General features: G+C 40.2%; 1 protein-coding gene across 34 annotated transcripts in view; it reads right to left on the reverse strand.

The window, feature by feature from the left end:
- Window positions 1–19482, reverse strand: part of kynu (kynureninase) — a 207536-nt gene that overhangs the window by 89590 nt on the left and 98464 nt on the right. For all 34 annotated transcript variants that reach the window (XM_069935085.1, XM_069935084.1, XM_069935086.1 and 31 more), the window contains 3 exons: window positions 14073–14144; window positions 13698–13772; window positions 2724–2870 (listed from right to left, as the gene is read on the reverse strand). In XM_069935085.1, the coding sequence (XP_069791186.1) occupies window positions 2724–2870; window positions 13698–13772; window positions 14073–14144 (294 nt within the window). The remainder of the gene's footprint in view (window positions 1–2723; window positions 2871–13697; window positions 13773–14072; window positions 14145–19482) is intronic.

Genomic DNA, 19482 nt, shown 5'->3' on the forward strand with positions numbered 1-19482 from the left:
AATAATATTAGGTATATGATAGTTAGGTAATGAAAACAACCAGCAATAGAAATTCACCAAGACAAATGGTATGGAACAAAAGTTGCTTTTAATTTTCTTTAAATGTAAAAAAAAAATCAAACTTTAACTTATTCTATTAACTTCACCCCCTTCTAATTCTAAGCGCATGTGTAAGTAATGTGTACCTGTTCAGGAAAGTTTAATAGTCCAATCATTCATTTCTCACTTCTCCAAGTTCACACCACGGTATCAGATAATTCTTATATTGTGCACAGAATTTAACATTCATGAATTTTCACCAGGCTCTGGTGATTAAAGGTAAATGGTTATGGCTCAGAAAGGTTCTTGTTGGTTTCAGAGAGAGATTTGTTGCATGTTGGACACACCACACAAACTGATTTTCTCTGATCAGCCACTTCAGTGTCTTGCTGAAGAAACTTGCCCCATCATGGGTTTTCCAAATGATAACCTCTTCTTCCAGGTCACCACAGAATACCTCTCATTCCCATTATTTGAGGAGAAACACTCTAGCCAGCCATTTCATCTTTTAAGGACTACATGAGTTTTCAACAGGCTGAACTCACAGCCAGTCTTCAAAATGGGGTTTTCAATGAGCCTGCCATTTTGCAGCCTCAATTGCAAAACTGACCTCTCTCGCACACGCACATGCACGTGCACACACACACAGGAGAAACCTGGTCTTCCTTTCCTCTCTCTGCTTGTAAAAAACAGAACTTCTTACAGGGCTCCAACCCCAATCTTTGAAAGATCTTTATCAGCACATGAGCCAGACTTCTCCATTTGCACCTGCTTTTGAAATTTTTTTGCAAAAGAGTTCCATTGTCTCTGCAATGTCACGGAGCCTGAATATCTAGCTTCAGCAAAGCTGTTGCATGTTAAATAAGATGTGAAATGTAAGCATCTGTTTGTGAAGTGACCTACACTAAACCCCACAATCTATCACTTTTAAAAACATATTTACATATAATAATATAACCCGTAACATTATAATTAATTTTAAATTATTTGGTGTGCTTCATGCTGCCTTTTTTATGTGCTCGTTCCCCTTAACTTTAGAACTTGGCTACGCCCTGGTGACAGAGCACAACTTCAAGTTTGAAGGGCTTTTGCGTAGAACAGAGATGCATAAGAATTTCTTCACCCTAAGGGTGGTAAATCTGTTAAATTCGTTACCATAGTCAGTTGTGGAAGCCGGGTAATCGGGTGCATTTAAGGGAGAGATTGATAGGTTATTGATTAGCCGGGGCATCAAAGGTTATGGGAGAAGGGCAGGCAGCGGGGCTGAGAGGGAAAATAGATCAGCTCATGATTAAATGGCAAGGCTGACTCATTGGGCTAAATAAGCCTAGTTCTACTCCTTCTCTGCAAAACACCAAATTTCACGAGTTATTCATGACAATAAATTCTGATTCTGTCTTATGGTTTTTTATCTATTGCTGCTCTGAGACATCTTGCAACAGACCAATACAAAAATACTCCATACATAATGCCTGAACAGTTATTCTTTGGATTACTTATTTCTAGCATGGTATTGCTGAATGAAGTGCAAGCTATAGAAGATATTAAAAATAACGCAAGGTACTTTCTCAAGCCTGCTTCAAAGCATTGGCCTAGCTCTTTGTGTCCAGACTCGAGTGGAAATTGAAATTAGCATCTTCCTTTACAGAATTGAGAAAGCCAGTGACTGAGCTACAAATTAATTTGCTGCATATATTAGGTGGAAGCGTGCAATTTCCATTTGACTCGCAGCTTGTGTCCTGTCAGGTTAAATGAAATTACTTTCCTGCTGTGAATGTTGAGTTCGAGGGTAACTAAGGTGATTCTCAATCTCTAGGTAACCATGTAAAAAGTTTTTAAAAATGAGGCAGACGAGGAGCATAATTAAATCGCTAATATGATGCAGTGTTCTTCCTATAAGTAGAGGGTTGATCTTCAAAGTCTGTTCAAAACAAGCATCCAGTGGCCTGTCCCTGCTGAGGTGCTCATCATCTTATTTGGGTTGCATTTGTAAACAAGAACCTGATTTACGCTTGCTGGTTGCAATTGTCTATTTTCCACGTCAAGCTGACGTGTCAAATCTCAGGAGGGCACTTTCAACTGGCCAACATCTGGCAAAAGGAGTATTTCTGCACATTTAAATGTTGAGCAGCTTGCAATTTTTAATGCCAAGCAAACTAAACGAGAAGTGAACAGCAGGCAACTTCTGAGCTTTTCAAACAAAACTATGGTCCTTTTTCCAACCCAAGTGTCTTCTAATTTTGGCTGGCCATTTTACAACGGAGAAATGGGAGGTTCGTGCTTGTAAAGTGCTGCTCATCTTTTTAAAGATATTAAGTTGAACTCTAAATTCAGGCACTTATCTATAGACTGATTCATTGCACAACTTTTTGTTCCTTTCTTCTTTTCAAAACTTTTCTCTGATGTCCTCAGGTGATCTTTGAAATTCATTCACACATTTTTATGTGATGAAGTATCATTTAAAAAAATAAAACTAATTTACAAACTGTAAAGCTACAGTAATTAAATAACTCTGTAATAGAAATCAGTCTGTCTGGTTATTGTATTCATTGTAATCTTTTGCCTCCTTTCGTCTCCACAATATAACATAATTCAGTATCCCATCATCTACCCACAATCCATATTTTGACGTGAATTAATCTATTATTCAGAATTTCAATGTTATGTTGATCTATTCAACTCACCTTGACGTGTCCTGCTCTTGTTATTGAAATCATGTCAAAAAGCTGCCCAGTGTAATACTGCACTCCACTTAACAGAATCACAGCAATACTGTCACCTTCCTCTTCTATTGTAGATAAAATGTCTTCTGTCTGCAGAGTCTTTTCTCCCTGGAAGCAAATGGTTGAACATTAAAAAAAAATACAAACTATGATGAACGGAATGGTGGTTCTTACAATCAAGGAGTATATTTTGATGAAGAATGCATTTTAATGACATGGAGGTTTCGTCCTTTATTGATTAGATTTCAATCCAACTCCAAATTCTTCGAAAATATCACAATCTTCATTTTTATTTAAACCATTCATCATTTTCCTTTAAAAACATTTCCTCCAAACCAAAATAAATACTATTTAGAGTAATTATAGTGCATTGACAGAAACATTCAATATTCAAAATTAAATAAACTACATTGGGTTTCACTCTTTAAAAATATTGAACCTTTTTCACATACAGTCGAAAGTATTTAGATTTTCTTTGAAAACATAAAATAATTAACTTTGTTACTAAAGACAATGCATCATCAGGAAGTCAGCGAGGTTTCATAATCATTGATCTCAAGAATGATAGGGCAATCATTTCATTTTCCTCACGTATATTGTGAACTTGTTCCTGAAAAGAAACAATGATCAATGCTGCAATGGTCACAAATATTAAAATTCTTGATAAAATTCTATCCAATTTATAGAATAATGGAGATTTAATGAACAGAAGGAAATACATAATGGCAAATCAACGCCAAGCAAAACTAACTACTTGGATCACATACCCATCCTGCTAACCCAGGCATACTAGCGAAATAAACATAGCCAGTTCACAGGGTGAACAGACATTTGGGGACTGCACAGCAGCCCCAAAAAGATAGCTTTTAGATTATGGACTGGAGATGTTTCAGGGAGGTGAAGGGCTGTCCATATCAAATGCCAGAGGTCCTAACAGACATCTTCAACACGTCATTTCAACAGTTCATCGTCCGCACAGGTTTCAGTCAGCCAACATTATTCCGGTACAAAAGAGGGCAACAATAACAGGCCTTAATGACTCCTGTCCAGTCGCACTAACCGGTATCATTACGAAATGTTTTGAGCATCTGGTGATGAAACACATCAAAGCACACTTCCCAGTGACAGTGGCGACATTTCAATGTGCCTACAGAAGGAACAGTTCCACTGATGATGCTCTAGCCTTGTCCCTCCACTCTGACCTCTCCCAAGTGGAGGAGGGTAGTACATATGCCAGGCTGCTGCTTATTGATTTTAGCTCAGCATTTAATACCCCAGAGGCTCATGGAGAAGCTGTCCTCACTGGGACTCAATACCCCTCTCTATAACCAGATTCTGGATTTCCTATAGAAAGACTACAGTTTGTCCAGGTTGGTAGAAAAGCGGCGAGCACCATCATGCTGAACCCTGGTGCATCTTTGGGTTGTCTGCTCAGCTTGCTCTTGTTCACCCTATTGACCTTCAACTGCAATGCCAGATCATCAGGTTTGCAAATGACACGACAGGAGTTGGTATCATCAGCCACAATGATAAGTCAAAATAGAGAAGACCTGGAAAATCTTGTGAATTGGAGTGAGAATAACAATCTGCTTCTCAATGTGGACAAGATGAAGGAGATGACTGTGAACTTCAGGAGGACCAGGGACAACTACCCTCCACTGAACATAATTATTTTGGTAGTGTAAAGAGAGTTCCTCAGAGAACATTTAAAAAATGACCTATCCTGGAGGCACAACATCTCCTCACTTGTCAGGAAGGTGCAACATTGACTCCAATTCCTGAGAAGATTGAGGTGGGTAAGGATACCGGCCATCATCCTGTTAACTTTCTACAGGAGCTCTATCAAGAACACCCTGGACAGCTGCATCACAGTAATGGTACAGTTGATGTAGAGTATCAAATTGGAAGTCAATCCACAGAACCACAAGAACAGCGGAAAAGATCGCTAGAATCTCCCTCTCCCACCCCCTCAATCAACGTAATTTACTGGGATCATTGTCTAAAGAGGGCTAGCAAAATCAGGGAGGACCCCTACTACCCTACATGCAGAATCTCCCAGATACTCCCATCTAGAAAGGCACATTAGTATCAGAAGCTGAATCACCAGGCTGAGAAACAGCTGCTTCCCACATGGGCAGTGAGATTGCTGAACAATTGATGAACTGCTCATACAAATCTTCTGAGACTCCACTATTTAATAATATTTACTATTTATATATATATATTTATATATACACACGTACTTTGCATATGTATCATTTGTTTGCTTGTACGCATTGTCTTCATGTTTTTTTTTTGCACCAAAAAAAAACACTTTTATAGAGTTGTACTTATGGAATCAGAACATAAAGAAACTTGAACTTAATGATGCTTCACAGCTCTTCAGAATCAGAATTTAGTGTCATGAACATGTCACAAAATCTGTTGTTTTGTGGCAGCACCAGAGCGCAAACATTTATATGAGCCACCTTACAACATAAATAGTGCAAGAAAAAAAAATTAAGGTAAGCAAGTTTCTGTGGTTCATTGTTCATTCAGGAATCTGAATGCGGAGAGGAGGAAACTGTCCTTGTGCCACTGAATGCTCATCTTCAGGCTCCTGTACCTTTCTCGTGATGGTAGCAAAATGAAGAGGGCTAGGCTGGGTGGCGGGGGTCCTTAAGACATTGCCTCTTGTAGATGTTCTTGATGGAGTGAAGACTGTTGCTTGTGATGTCGCAGACCAGGTTAACGACCCTTAGTGTTTTTCTTGTTCTGAGCATTAGCACCTCCATACCAGATAGTGATGGAAGCAGCCAGTATGCTCTCCATAGTACACCTGTAGAAGTTTGAGAGGCTTAGGTCACATACTGAATCTCCTCAAACTCCTCACAAAGTATAGCCAATGGTGAGTCTTCTTTGTGATTGCATCTTGTTGTCAACTTTGTCTGAATAATTAGATGTCCTGAGATTTTCTGTCTCTGCCACTCTTTCAGTACTGTAAAATATAAAGTCTCCTCCATTCAATTCAATTCTAACACTAAAAAACAAATCTATGCCCTCTGGTTATTAATTTCTCTGCTCAGGAAAGTGGATCAAGTTTCTAAGTTCCCTCTATTGTCAGGTAATAAAACATTAAAATGTCACAAAGCAAAGAATCACCATTGGTATTGCCTGGCATCCCCTAGAGTACTAGTGAAAGAGAAGGAAAAGAGAGTCTCTTTAGTGCCATTGAGTGTCTATGGATTTGCCTGCAGTGCTTCTGCAGCCACAAAGTCTCCAATCCATCGGCATCCCAAGCTCCTGATCCAAACCTCAGAAACTATTAGAAAGCCTTCTATGTCCAAGGTCCTTCGGAGCCCTTCCTGCCCTCAGCACCCTCTCGAATCTTGGCTCTCATACCTGCAATCCCATGAGGCAGTGCTCAACAGCCCACTGCAAGTTAACCGCAGCCTGTGTGGGTCTCTCAATCACTGAGCCCTTCGCTGATTCACCGCCATGTTCAGCATCCTGTTGGGTCATCTCCTCTGGTTCTCCTTCTCAAGGGGGAGTATTATCCCCGTTTCGGGTGCTCTGTGCTATTCGGCTGCTCCCGCAGAATCTGCAACATCTCATGGTTGCTGCCGAGCAGAGGTGCTGCCATCTTTCCATCTAGCCCTTTAGTTTACTTGACACTTCAATTAAAAATTTGCTCAGCATCGAAATTTTTCAGTCTTGGAAACACCTTTGTAAACATTTTTTTTGTGTCCTTCTTAATATATCACTTAATTCTTTCAGTATGAGATCCTGAATTTAACAGTATTCTGATTTTGGCTTAGTTCTTTTACACATTTGCAGCATTAGTTCTCTGCCCGCAAATGTTATGCATCAGAGATGCAAAGGAAGTCTCCCATGTGCTTCCTGAATTGCCTCACAAACTTCTCCTGCTACCTTTAGAGATCTGCGAACAAGCACATCAAGATAGTCTCTTCTCTCACTTTATCGTATCCTTACATTTTTGTGCACATTTATACAAAACGTTTGAAATATTAAATATAGTTGCTTTACTCACAGAGCTAACTTGCTAGTTTCAACGCAAAAAAGAAACTTCAGCCACAACTCAAACAATGCTCCTGAACAATGTGCATGAGGGTCCAGAATTTATTAGAATGACTGAGTAGCAGGATAGAATCACCCACAGGAAGGCAAAAGGAAAGAATGAAGAGAAAGGTTGGTGGATGGAGGAAACTGGACAACGATTTGAGATAATGAAAAGTTGGTAAATGTTAAGATGACAAAAGAGAATAAATGCAATTGATGTGTTGAATGTCTTCCATAAATCAACCCAAAGCAATTATTGAAGTACATATTGTGGAGGGTGATCAGTGGCATTGGTGACTCAGAAACAGACAAAATCACAGATCTACACCTTGATAATAAAATTGGAGATGCTGTGTGAAGGTTGAGTGGATGCACTCATTTGCTTCAATTTCAAGCATCATTTAATTTTGGATGCTGGTATCTGTAATTATTAGTTGTTCCTGCTATAATAGCTTAGTTTGTTTGTACCACAGCCCCCATACCTCAATTGCTTCACTGTTTAAGAGCCCTCACCTCCGCGCACCAACCCCCCCCCCCCCCCATCACTACTCCCAAGAGGAATGACTGGTGAGGCATGCAAGGGAGGAAAACATGCCACAACCCCTGCTGCTTTTCAGTCAACCTTATCTATACACTTCATTTTTATATGCCATAATCACATCCCCTCTTAAACCTCTCAACTCCACATCAAGCATGGCCTCAGATGTTAAATATTCCCATCCCAGGCAACATCTTGGTCATTTTCCTTTGCACCCTCTCCAGAGCTGTCAATCCTTCCTATGGTGTGGTGACCAGAACTCAGCAATGTTCCAACTGAACAATGACCAATGATTTGTAGTGTTGGAACAAAACCTTCCTGCTTTTGAAGTCAATGCCTCCATCAGTGAGGGTCAGAACTGCATATACCTTCTTAACCACATTGACTAGATGTGCTTGTATGTCCCATGCCCTCTTATGATCCTATCTTGTCCATATCTGAGGATGACGTGGATGCTTTCTTCATGAGAGTCAATCCAAGGAAAGCATCTGACCAGGATGGAGTACCTGGCCGAGTATTAAAAATCTGTGCTTACCAACTAAGCAACGTTTTCAGGTACCCACCTGTTTCAAGATGAGTGTAGTAACCTGCCTTAATGACTATCAACCAGTTGCACTGACATCAACAGCGATGAAGAGTTTTGAGAGCCTGGTCTTGAAGCATATCAGCTCCTCTCTGAGTGGCATCATGGATACATTCCAGTTCACCTAGCATAGCAACAGGTCTATGGTGGATGCTATCCACTGGTTCTACAAAAAGTCCTGGAACACCTGGACAGTAAAGATGCATCAACAGGATGCTCTTCATCAAGTTCAGTTTGGCATTTAGCACCATCATCATCTCAAAACTGATCAGCAAACTCCAAGACCTGGGACTCACTGTATAATTGGAATCTGGATTTCCTCACCTCCAGACCACAATCAGTGAGGATTAGTAAGAACTTCTCCTCCACGGTCTCCACCAGTACCGGAAAATCACAGGGCTGCGTCCTTAGCCCCTTGCTCTACTCACTTTACACCTACAACTGTCTGCCTCAGAACGACAATAACACCATCTACAAATTTGCCGATCATACCACGGTAGTGGCTTGTATAAGGTGAACAGTCAGCACACAGGAAGGAGATTGAAAATGTGGCTGAATGGTTCACCAACAACAACCTTGCACTCAATGTCACCAAAATTAAGGAATTGATTGTTGACTTCAGAAAGGGAAATCCGGAGTTATACAATCCAGTTATCATTGAGGATCAGAGGTGAAGAGAGTGAGCAAATTTAAGTTCTTGGGAGTCACCCTCTTGGAGGATCTTTGCTGGACCCAACTCATTAATGGCATCGTGAAGGAGGCACATCAGTGCCTCTATTTCCTCAGATGTTGGAGAGGTTTGGTATGACACCAGAAACCCTGGAAATTTTTGACAGATGTGTGGTGGAAAATGTACTGCCTGGCCGCATAACAATCTGGTATGAGCATAAAACCCTGCAAAAGGTAGTGGACACAGCCCAGGACATTACAGGCAAAACCCTTTCCACTATTGAGAATATTTACAGGGAATGTTGCTGTCAGAGAGCAGCAGCAATAATCAAGGGTGTATACCGCACAGCACATGCTCTGTTCTTGCTGCTGCCATCAGGAAAGGGGCATAGGTGCCACAAGACTTATACCACATTGTTCAGGAACAGCTGCTACCCCTCCACCAATAGATTCTTCAACAACAAACTCGATCATTTAAGGACTCTTAGTTGTGCACATTTATTGATTTTTTTATTCTCTCTGCATTGGACAGTTTGTTTACATTTTTTATCTGTTTACAGTTTTTTTTAAAAAACGTGTGTACACTGTGCACAGTTTTTTTTGCTCTACCAATCAGTGGTGATTCTGCTTCATCTGCAAGAAAAGAATCTCAGGGCTGTATGTGATGTCATGTATGTACTCTGACAAGAAATCTGAAAGGCATGTACCTTCAAAGATCTTTGCATGTGCATGCTGAATATGTTTACAATATCTCCAAGGACTTTGTCATTCATGGCAACTGCTCAATCTCACCTGGACGATTACCTCACATTTATTAGGATTAAACTCCATCTATTTCCCAAGACACTGACATCACCCTGTAGCCAAAGACCATCCACCACTCCACCTATCTTCATGACATCTCCAAACTTACTGATCATGCCTCTTGCATCTAGAATCATTCATGTATATTACAAATACCAACCCCTTGGAACACCATTAGTCATGGGCATACAATCTCAGACAGCTCTCTACCATTAACCGGTCTCCCATTGCCATACCAACTTTAGATCCAAATTGAGAACTTGCCTTGGATCATACAAGGTCTAACCTTTTGGATCAGTCTCCCATGTATGTCCGCAAAGACTTTAGTGAAGTCCAGGTGAACTATATCCAGTACACAGTCATCCAACAACAAAATCTGCAGATGCTGGAGTTAAATCCAATCCACAAAAATGCTGGAGAAACTCAACAGGTTACAAATCATACGTTAAGGGTAGCTAACTTTTCAAGTATAGGGTTAAAACACAGGATTCTGTTAACAATGTGGTTAAGTGAAAAAAAAACACAAATGCTGGAGAAATTCAGCAGGTCAAACAGTTACTTTATGTAACAAAGGTGATGATAGATCACCAACATTTCGGGCTTGAGACCTTCAGCAAGGTGTAGGGAAACATGAGAGATATCCGAATAAAAGGGAAGGTGGAGAAAGGAAGGAAGTAGAAACTGGAATAACGAGTTAGTGGGAGGGGGGGGAAAGGGGAGAAAAAAAAATCAAGCTTATGAGTGGAAAGCAGTGAACTCAATGTTCATGTCCTGGGGTTGGAGGTTGCCCAGATGAAAAATGAGGTGTTGTTCCTCCAATCTGCAGGTGGTCAGGTTGGGATAGTGTGAAAGGCCATGGACAGAGATGTGAGCTTGAGAGCAGGACTCAGAATTGAAATGGTTGGCTATTGGGAGGTCACTTTCGTTGCAGACGGAGAGGAGGTGCTGGGCGAAACGATCTCCTAATCTGCGACTGGTCTCTCTGAGGTTGAGAAGGCCACATAGAATGCACCAGAAGCAGTAAATGAGTTATTTTGAGGTACAGGTGAAGTGTTGGTATGGTTATATATTCATTTTCCCCGTTACTGAGTTCTCAAACTAAAATAATCCCTTTTCATTGTGAATACTGATCAATAGTATTCATTTAGGACTAGCTGATACTTTGTTATTCCATGCTGAGCCCTACTCTTTCCCTGGTTATACTTTTGTGCTCAATAGATTTGTAAAATGCCCTCAGATTTACCCAAATACTGTGTGCCAGTTATATCTTGTGATTCTCAACCATTTCTTTTTGTCTGTTCCCCCCCACCCCACTTAGGACTCTGCTCAAAGTTTATGGATTCCTTCCCTGTTTCTTCAATACCTCTCTCCTTCTTTCTTTGGCTTGGCTTCGCGGACGAAGATTTATGGAGGGGGTAAATGTCCACATCAGCTGCAGGATCGTTTGTGGCTGACAAGTCCGATGCGGGACAGGCAGACACGGTTGCAGCGGTTGCAGGGGAAAATTGGTTGGTTGGGGTTGGGTGTTGGGTTTTTCCTCCTTTGCCTTTTGTCAGTGAGGTGGGCTCTGCGGTCTTCTTCAAAGGAGGTTGCTGCCCACCGAACTGTGAGGCACCAAGATGCACGGTTTGAGGTGATATCAGCCCACTGGCGGTGGTCTATGTGGCAGGCACCAAGAGATTTCTTTAGGCAGTCCTTGTACCTTTTCTTTGGTGCACCTCTGTCACGGTGGCCAGTGGGGAGCTCGCCATATAACATGATCTTGGGAAGGCGATGGTCCTCCATTCTGGAGACGTGACCCACCCAGCGCACTCCTACAAACAACATAAAAACCATTTTTAAAAAATAGGTGCTGTGGCCCCAGGGGTGGAGGGGAGGGGAGTGGGGAGAGCATAGGGCTTCCCACTGAGAATTTCCACAATAGATCAGCCTTCCCCATCTTTTGTTCTCAATGCACTGTATCATTTTTTTCAATCTCTCTCTTCCCAAATGCTTTGTTTTGTATCTAAATATTCAGGTTTCCTTGAATGTGTTATCTTGCTGCCTTACATCTTGCCCACCTCACTGACGACAAAGGAGGAAAAACCCAACACCCAACCCCAACCAACCAACTTTCCCCTGCAACCGTGTCTGCCTGTCCCGCATCAGACTTGTCAGCCACAAACGAGCCTGCAGCTGACGTGGACATTTACCCCCTCCATAAATCTTCATCCGCGAAGCCAAGCCAAAGAAAGAAGAAAAAGAAGAAAGAACAGGATAATACTGGCCATGAATACATTCTACAATTCCTTTCTGAGCTTATTAACAAAAGCAATCCCAGTTAATACGTGGGAAATTAAAATCACTCACAACGGTACTCCTGTTTTAAAAATCACACCTCTTTTAATGGCTAACATATCTTTATCTTTCGTTGACTGTTCAGTGGTCCAAAATCTGTAATACACTGCCAGAAAAGTGACTCCCTTTATTCTCATTGTGATTGAACCTTAACCTTATGGAGGTTAAGAAATTTATGGAGGTTAAGAAATTTATAACGATAGATAGACTTTCTGAAAGGACAGAGGAGCCCATAAGTGGTGGTGGGGGGAGGGCATAAGTTGAAGTGGAAGGAATTTAAAGGAAATCTGGTGTAAAAATTTTTCCTCCCACATTTCATGGTTGTTATCTGCAATAGGTTGACAGAGGAGGTGATGGAAGCAAATATAATTACACTGTTTAAAAAAATAATTTGACCAAATGCTCTTATAGTATGCCACAGATGGATTTGAACCAAATATAGGTCTTAGGGATGTGTTAATAAGTCCCGTGGTTCGCATGGAGAAGGTGGGCTGAAAAGGGCCCATTTCTGTGCAGTACAATTTATATGATCATGATTTCTATTCAAGGCACTGCTCAAATATGTGTTTTTTTTACTGGGAATCCCAGGTCAGAATCAGTCTCTTGCAGCTGACCAAAAATGGTGTTGCACTCCATATTTCCTTTTTGAGATCAAATAGCTGTTTACACAATATCCTCTCAACCCTGTGCTCTTAATGTATTCCAAATAAATGGTTATGTAAAACTCTGCAGGGCAATAAGTTTCCTGTGCTTATACAAGTTATCAAGGAATGTGAGAAGAAATGTTGGGGTCATAGCAAATCTTTGGAAGATGTGGTACATATTACAGCTGCCAAGCAAGGTCACTGTGAGCTCGCTACTGCAGTTGCAGAATATTTCCATTCTATTTGTGCCTCTTAAATAATACAGTCTGACTACCATTAAATGGGCTGCAGGCCATGGTAAAACAACCTAGCAGTCATGATTTATTCCATCAAAAATACAACAACATCAATATGGTTATATTTCATTCCATAATAAATCAGATGGAGTCTTCAGTTAAGATTTAATATTCCAAAGCATGAACAAGTTTAACATATTGTTGTCAGAATTTATCTCTGCTACCAGAAAATTTTCTGGCATTTTGGTTGCAAGGGGAGACTGGATAAGCTATGCTCTTTTTCCCTAGAGTGAGGTGGTCAGAAGAAACTCTGATAGGCAGATACAATTACGAAGGAAAGGATAGATAGCAAAACGAAAGAGGCAGGTGGCAAACAAAAGAGGGCATTGGTTTAAGATGAGAGGGAATAAAAATGGAAGAAGATCATTTCTGGAATACGGAGTTTGACGAGATGGTGGAGACACATATCCTAATGACATATCTTTTCTTTGGCTTGGCTTCGCGGATGAAGATTTATGGAGGGGGTAAAAGTCCACGTCAGCTGCAGGCTCGTTTGTGGCTGACAAGTCCGATGCGGGACAGGCAGACACGGTTGCAGCGGCTGCAGGGGAAAATTGGTTGGTTGGGGTGGGTGTTGGGTTTTTCCTCCTTTGCCTTTTGTCAGTGAGGTGGGTTCTGCGGTCTTCTTCAAAGGAGGTTGCTGCCCGCCAAACTGTGAGGCACCAAGATGCACGGTTTGAGGCGATATCAGCCTACTGGCGGTGGTCAATGTGGCAGGCACCAAGAGATTTCTTTAGGCAGTCCTTGTACATATAAGCATATAAGCAGCATTTAAAAGAGTACTTAAATTGATCTTAACGTGGGTAATTGGGATTAAGGTACGATAGCTGGGAAAATCTTTCGAAGAACCCATTTCTGCGATAGATGACTTAAACAACTTAAATAAATGAACAGAAATAATGCCTTTCCGAAAGAATTGCCATAGGGTATTGTTGCTATAAGCATCTAATGATGTACTGTCCAATGGTGACTGGCTTATCATCTTATCTGTATGATGACACAAACCTCTGCTGGAGACAGCAAAAACATGCTTTCTTTCGGATCCAGACCTTGAAGACGGATTTGAGACTCCACTGCATACTTTAGAGAAACAAAGGTTACAATTAATGATTTGCAGACTTTAACTTTTACTGCATAAAAATCAATATAGCCAGTTTTCAGCTACTTTCTTGGCCTCTTACTGAACTGTTACATCAATCATACTGCATATTCATTGGTAATGAGATACATACTGGGTGAGCTTGTAATGAAGCTGTTGAGATATTGGCAAAGAGCCAAGACATAAATATTTCACCAACAGAACTTAGCGTCAATGAATAAATCACTGAGTAACCTATGTAGAGACTTGACAAATTTTGGTGCTGTAAATGTGGTTCTTACATGATCAGAAGAAAATGCATTTGCTTCCATGAGAATCTTGTGTCTACTAGAAGTTGGCTTATAGAAGGACAGCTATAAAACAAAAACAAAAATTACCACACACAAAGTTTTGTTACTATTTAAGTAAAGCTGATTTTCAAGCACAATGAATAGTCATCAGTCTTCAGAGAAAACAAACCCGAAAATAAAATTTATTTTTGATGCAAGGTAGACAAGTTATTATTATTCACAATTATGATTGAAAAATTACCTGAATGTGTGCCCTTAAAAATAACTAGTTTGGACAAGGATGGAGTGCCATATTCCAAAGATAGGAATATTTGCATGGATTTTGCCAGGACTTGTGGAACTAAGTTACAGGGAAAGGTTAAACAGGTTAGGACTTTATTCACTGGAGTGTAGAAAAATGAGGGGAGAGTTTAGAGGAGTGTGCACTTATGAGAGGTATAGATAGAGTAAATGCAAGCAGGCTTTTTTCACTGAAGTTAGGTGTTACAAAAACTGGAGGACATAGGTTAAGGATAAAAGGTGAGTTTTTTGAGGGGAAACTTTATCCACACAGAGGGTGTAATGAGCTGCCAGATGAAATGGTCAAAGTGGGCTTGATTTTGACAGGTACGAAAAATTTAGATAGGTACATGGATGCAACATACATGGATGGGACCAGGTCAATAGGACTAGGTAGAATTAGAGTGCAGCACAGACTAGATGGGGTGAAAGGCCTGTTTTTGTGCTGGAGTGTTCTATGGTTCTATCATTAAATGAATTTCAGAATCACAAGCAAAAGTGCAGGGTTTCGGTTTATCAAGGTGACATCACTGATACAATTTGTTCCAGAGAGTAAAAGCTCTTTCAACTCAATTTTTACCATTTGACAATATGATGATGTGAGAATTTAAAAATGTATGGCATTCACTGGAGCAAATAAAACAAGATGTGGACGGGTTAATGATGTGTTCAAATGATGGGAAGAAACGTAAAGTGAAAGATTATTTCTACTGATAATTGATTAGCACAAGGTGCATTAATTGCGATGAGTACCAAATGTGTAAAGAATGAGAACAAGAAATCTAATAAAGTGTTAAATTATTGAAAGCTCCAATGCCAGTTCGAGCAAAGTCAGTCATAACTGAGGGTAATTACTTGAAAAAGACACCTAAGGAGCAAAAAAAATGTGATGAACGTGCATGACTTCAAAACAATGTAATGTAAAATTTAATACAGTAATAATCCACTTTTCGCATTGAAATATCACCAATTCTAAAAGCATGTTAACATCAGAAATCCAATTTGTAACTGCACTAAAAGGTTACAACAAATTGATCATCATTTTGCTTTATTCAAATTTTAATTCTACTCAAGTCAGAATTTCTCCTCATCCATGTTATGCCTTTGCACCAAATCAAGATAAATCACAGCATTTGAACTCCAAAGTAACAGGCATACAAGTGAGACAGTGGCAGGTAATGAAGGCATGTCCTGAGGACAGAGATTAAGCGTGAAAGGTGACAAGTTAAAGGAAAGAAATGATGCACCATTCTTGACTCCAAAAAGACAAGTTGAGCAAAACTGATAAGACTTTTATTTGCAATAGAATGAAGGCACATCCATGCTGGTCAACTGTCCTGAACCGAGGAGGGGTGGTGGGGGGGAGTGGGAGGGGAAGGAACTTCCCTTTATTCAGGCCTTTATTCAGGAGTCTGAGAGAGCAGCCATTGGTACAGTTAGTTAATGGGTGTGCCTAGACAGATAAATATGTACATACAGTGGTTTACCACAAGGACCTCCAGGGTTCTAATCTTGTCCTCTTGAAGAGGAGAGTGACTATCTCTGTATAGGGCCAATATACATGGGGCCAAAAGAAATGGGAGAACATCTTAGGTGGATTTTCTTTTGCATCACTATTTACTCAGGAGTGGACAGTGTCTATGGAAATGAAACAAAACACAACTGAGGTCATGGGTTGACTAGAGATTTCAGAGGAGGAGCTGTTTGATGTCTGGAAGCAAATAAAGATGGATAAATCCCCCAGGGCCCAACAAGATATTCTCTCAGGCTTTGAAGGAGGCTCATACAGAAATTACAGGGGACTTGTCAGAGAAATTTTAAATGTCCTTAGCCACAGTTAAGGTACCAAAGGATTGGTAGAAAGCCTAATGTTATTCCATTGTTTAAGATAAGATCTGCAAATTATCTGAGAAATTATAGGCCAATGGATACATTATTGGAAGATATCTTAAGGGACCAGATATACAAGTATCTGGATAGACAGGCACTGATTAGAGATAGTCAACATGGCTTTGTGCATGGTAGGTCATCCTTAACCAACATTCGAGAGCATCTCAACAAGATTTTCAGGAAGTTGTGGAAGGAAAGACAGTGGATTAGATATCGTCTTTGCAGAAGGAAGTCAGTGAGTGGCAGTAGAGGAATTCCAGTCTGTCTGGAGGCTTATGTAGAGTGGTGTACCTCAGGAAAATTGCATTGAGTTAAGAGCCCAAAGGACCCCAACACCCAGCAGCAATAGACATTCACCAAGACAAGTGGCTTTTAAAACAAAAGTTATTTTTAATCAACTTCAAACATGAAAATAGAATCAAACTTTAACTTAACTCTACTCTTATATTATACTCTATACTAACCCAAATTACCACTTTCTAATTGTAAGCGCACGTGTATGTAATGTGTGTGTAAATTTAAGAAAAGTTCTTTGGTTCACAGTTCAATCTCACTTCTCCTTCTTTCAAGTTCTCTGGTTGCAGGCAATCACCATACTGTGCACAGGATTTAACATGTATAAAGTTCACCAAGTTTGGTGCTTGAAAGGGTTTGCAGAGAGAGCTATTTGTTGCTCCAGGATTTCCGCAACTGAGGTACCACCACTAGTCACCTCAGGGTCTTGCTGATGAAACTTACCCCATCAGGGTCTTCTAGATGGTAACCTCTTTCTTCAACCTACCACAGAGTTCCATTCCTTCCTCTATTTCAAGAGAAACATCAGACAGATAGCACTTCCAGCCATCTACTGCTCTGGAACTTGCTTTCATCAGTTTCAAACAGTTTTCCCTGGATTGCACTTTTCTCCCACACTGACTGACTGAACTGTTAACTCAACTCTCTTTCTTAAGAGAGCATGTGTCTTGCAAAACCCCCACTTTCTCCACCAAACAACAGGAGTTATTTCTTCTTCTCAAGTTGTTATCTTAGGTAAACAATCCAGAATTGACCTTTCTGAGAGCATGACTCCATCAAGACAATTGTCAAGCATTTTATGTCATCAGTTCAATTAACACCTACTTGTGAAAGGTGCTTACATTCTCCAAGAGATCATGCAATGTGATTCTTCAGTCTTTCAAATAAAATCTGTTTTAAAATGTGTGTATAGATGTGACCTACACTAAATCTTATAAATTCTTCCCAAATATTAATATTGTTACAGTTGGATCCATCATTGTTTGTCATCTATATCAACAATAATGTGATAAATTGGATAAGCAAATTTGCAAATAACACCAAGATTGGGGTGTAGTCAAGAGCAAGGAAGGCTTTTAAAATCTTGCAGCAGAATCTGGACCAGCTGGAAAAATGGGCTGCAAAAGGGCAAGTTGAAGTTAATGTGGACAAACATGAGCATATGTGACACTTTGGGAGGGAAAACCATGGTAAGACATATACAGATAGAGTTGTAAAGTGAGATTTTGGCACATTGGCCTTCAAAAATCAAACTATTTAGTGCAGTGGTTGGGATGCAATTTTTTTCCAAATTTTATTTTATTGATGCATGTAAAAAGTACATGTGTAACAAATTACTATAGATCAAAATCAATACATGCTATTTTATCATTTTTTCTATCCCCACCCACTCCTGCCCACTGTTGGAATCTAGGGGTTAAAACAGTATAAAATAAATGATTAATTAATAAGTGTATATTTACTGCATGGTTCAGGGAAAAAGGAATGTGATTAAGTGGCAATCACAGCAGGGAGCAAAGTTGGCTGAGCAAAATTGTCTCTCCAAAATACAGGGAGAGGAAATGCATAAAACAATTTAGGAGGAATGCTCAAACGAAATGAGGTGGTGAGTAGCACAGGAGACACAGGCCAGATCAGAACAAAGAATGGCCTGTAAGAAACAAAGGGAATGGAAAACAAGTCTAGGAGGAAGATTAAGGCAGGAGGAGGTGTTAAAGAGAACAGCAGAAATTGGCAGGACAAGAACAGAATGGTGATTAGAGATATCTGGGGATGAATTAATTTCTGATCAACACAATGGGATAGTCTGGCCAGGAGGATTAACATGGGAGTGCTACACCCCAGATATCTGCAAAACAGGAGATGACTTGTGATAACGCTTATGCAAAAAGATCTAGCAAAGGAAGACAACTTTTGTTCTGTATGATAATGAAATCTAGCAAAGGAAGCCAACTTTTGTTCTGTATGATAAGGTTGACCTATATAAACTGAACCAACTGGACAATAGGAGTCAGTCTTGGGGAGTAGCTCACTGTGCAAGTGATCTATGAACTAATGAGTGACCCAGAGCTCTGTTAAGTTTTATTCTTGTGCTGTGTAATAAATTGACTGTTGAACCGAATACCTTCTCCTATCACTTCATTCAAAGAACGCGCTGGACTCAGACTACACATAGACTAAATTAAGAGTAAGTAAAAGCCAGAGTCCGACACCACACAGAAAAAACCCCAGAGAAAGCAAAAAAGAGAACAGAAAAAGAAAAACAAAAGATTAATTATATAAAGAATACTGACTAAATAAGACTAAATTATGAACTAATTATGTTAACCTCTACAAATAGGAGTATATCCACTAAATACAAAATATATTGTGAGAGATGGGAAAATTGACCTAAAATTATGAACATGGAAGAAACTAAAGTTCATCAGTAAAATGGCTGAAACCAGTTCAAACAGGATAAGTTTGGGGCTTAGGATGCAGGAAAGCAGAGTCAGCACGATTAACATAAGAATCTTCTATCCTTTGTGACAAGACCATAGGACTAAGATAAGGAATGGTAAGGTACAATAGAATGTAGGAAGTTGAGGTAGTCTGGATCAGATAAGGGTCTCCTAGCCCTGGACAGAAGTACCAAGTCATACATTTCTAATTAGCTAACCATACACAGATTTATACATATGAAATTAGCCAACCCTAGATAGAATGAGTCAACTCTGCATATTAAGAGACTGTAGCCCAGAGAATCAGGAAGGTGTGAATAAGGACAATGACATGATGGGGCACCCACAGGATACCCCCTGGTCCTCCAAGTGTACTGAAACTGCACGTAGGCAGGAAGAATTACCTATGCCAAACCCATCCAGGGGGCAGAAGAATGTAAGGGGGAGGGCATTCTGATACTGAAATTGACTGTATAAAAGTTGGGTGAGCCCCAGTA

Source organism: Narcine bancroftii, chromosome 4, assembly GCF_036971445.1.
Source record: "Narcine bancroftii isolate sNarBan1 chromosome 4, sNarBan1.hap1, whole genome shotgun sequence".
In the NCBI taxonomy this organism is placed as follows: Eukaryota; Metazoa; Chordata; class Chondrichthyes; order Torpediniformes; family Narcinidae; genus Narcine; species Narcine bancroftii.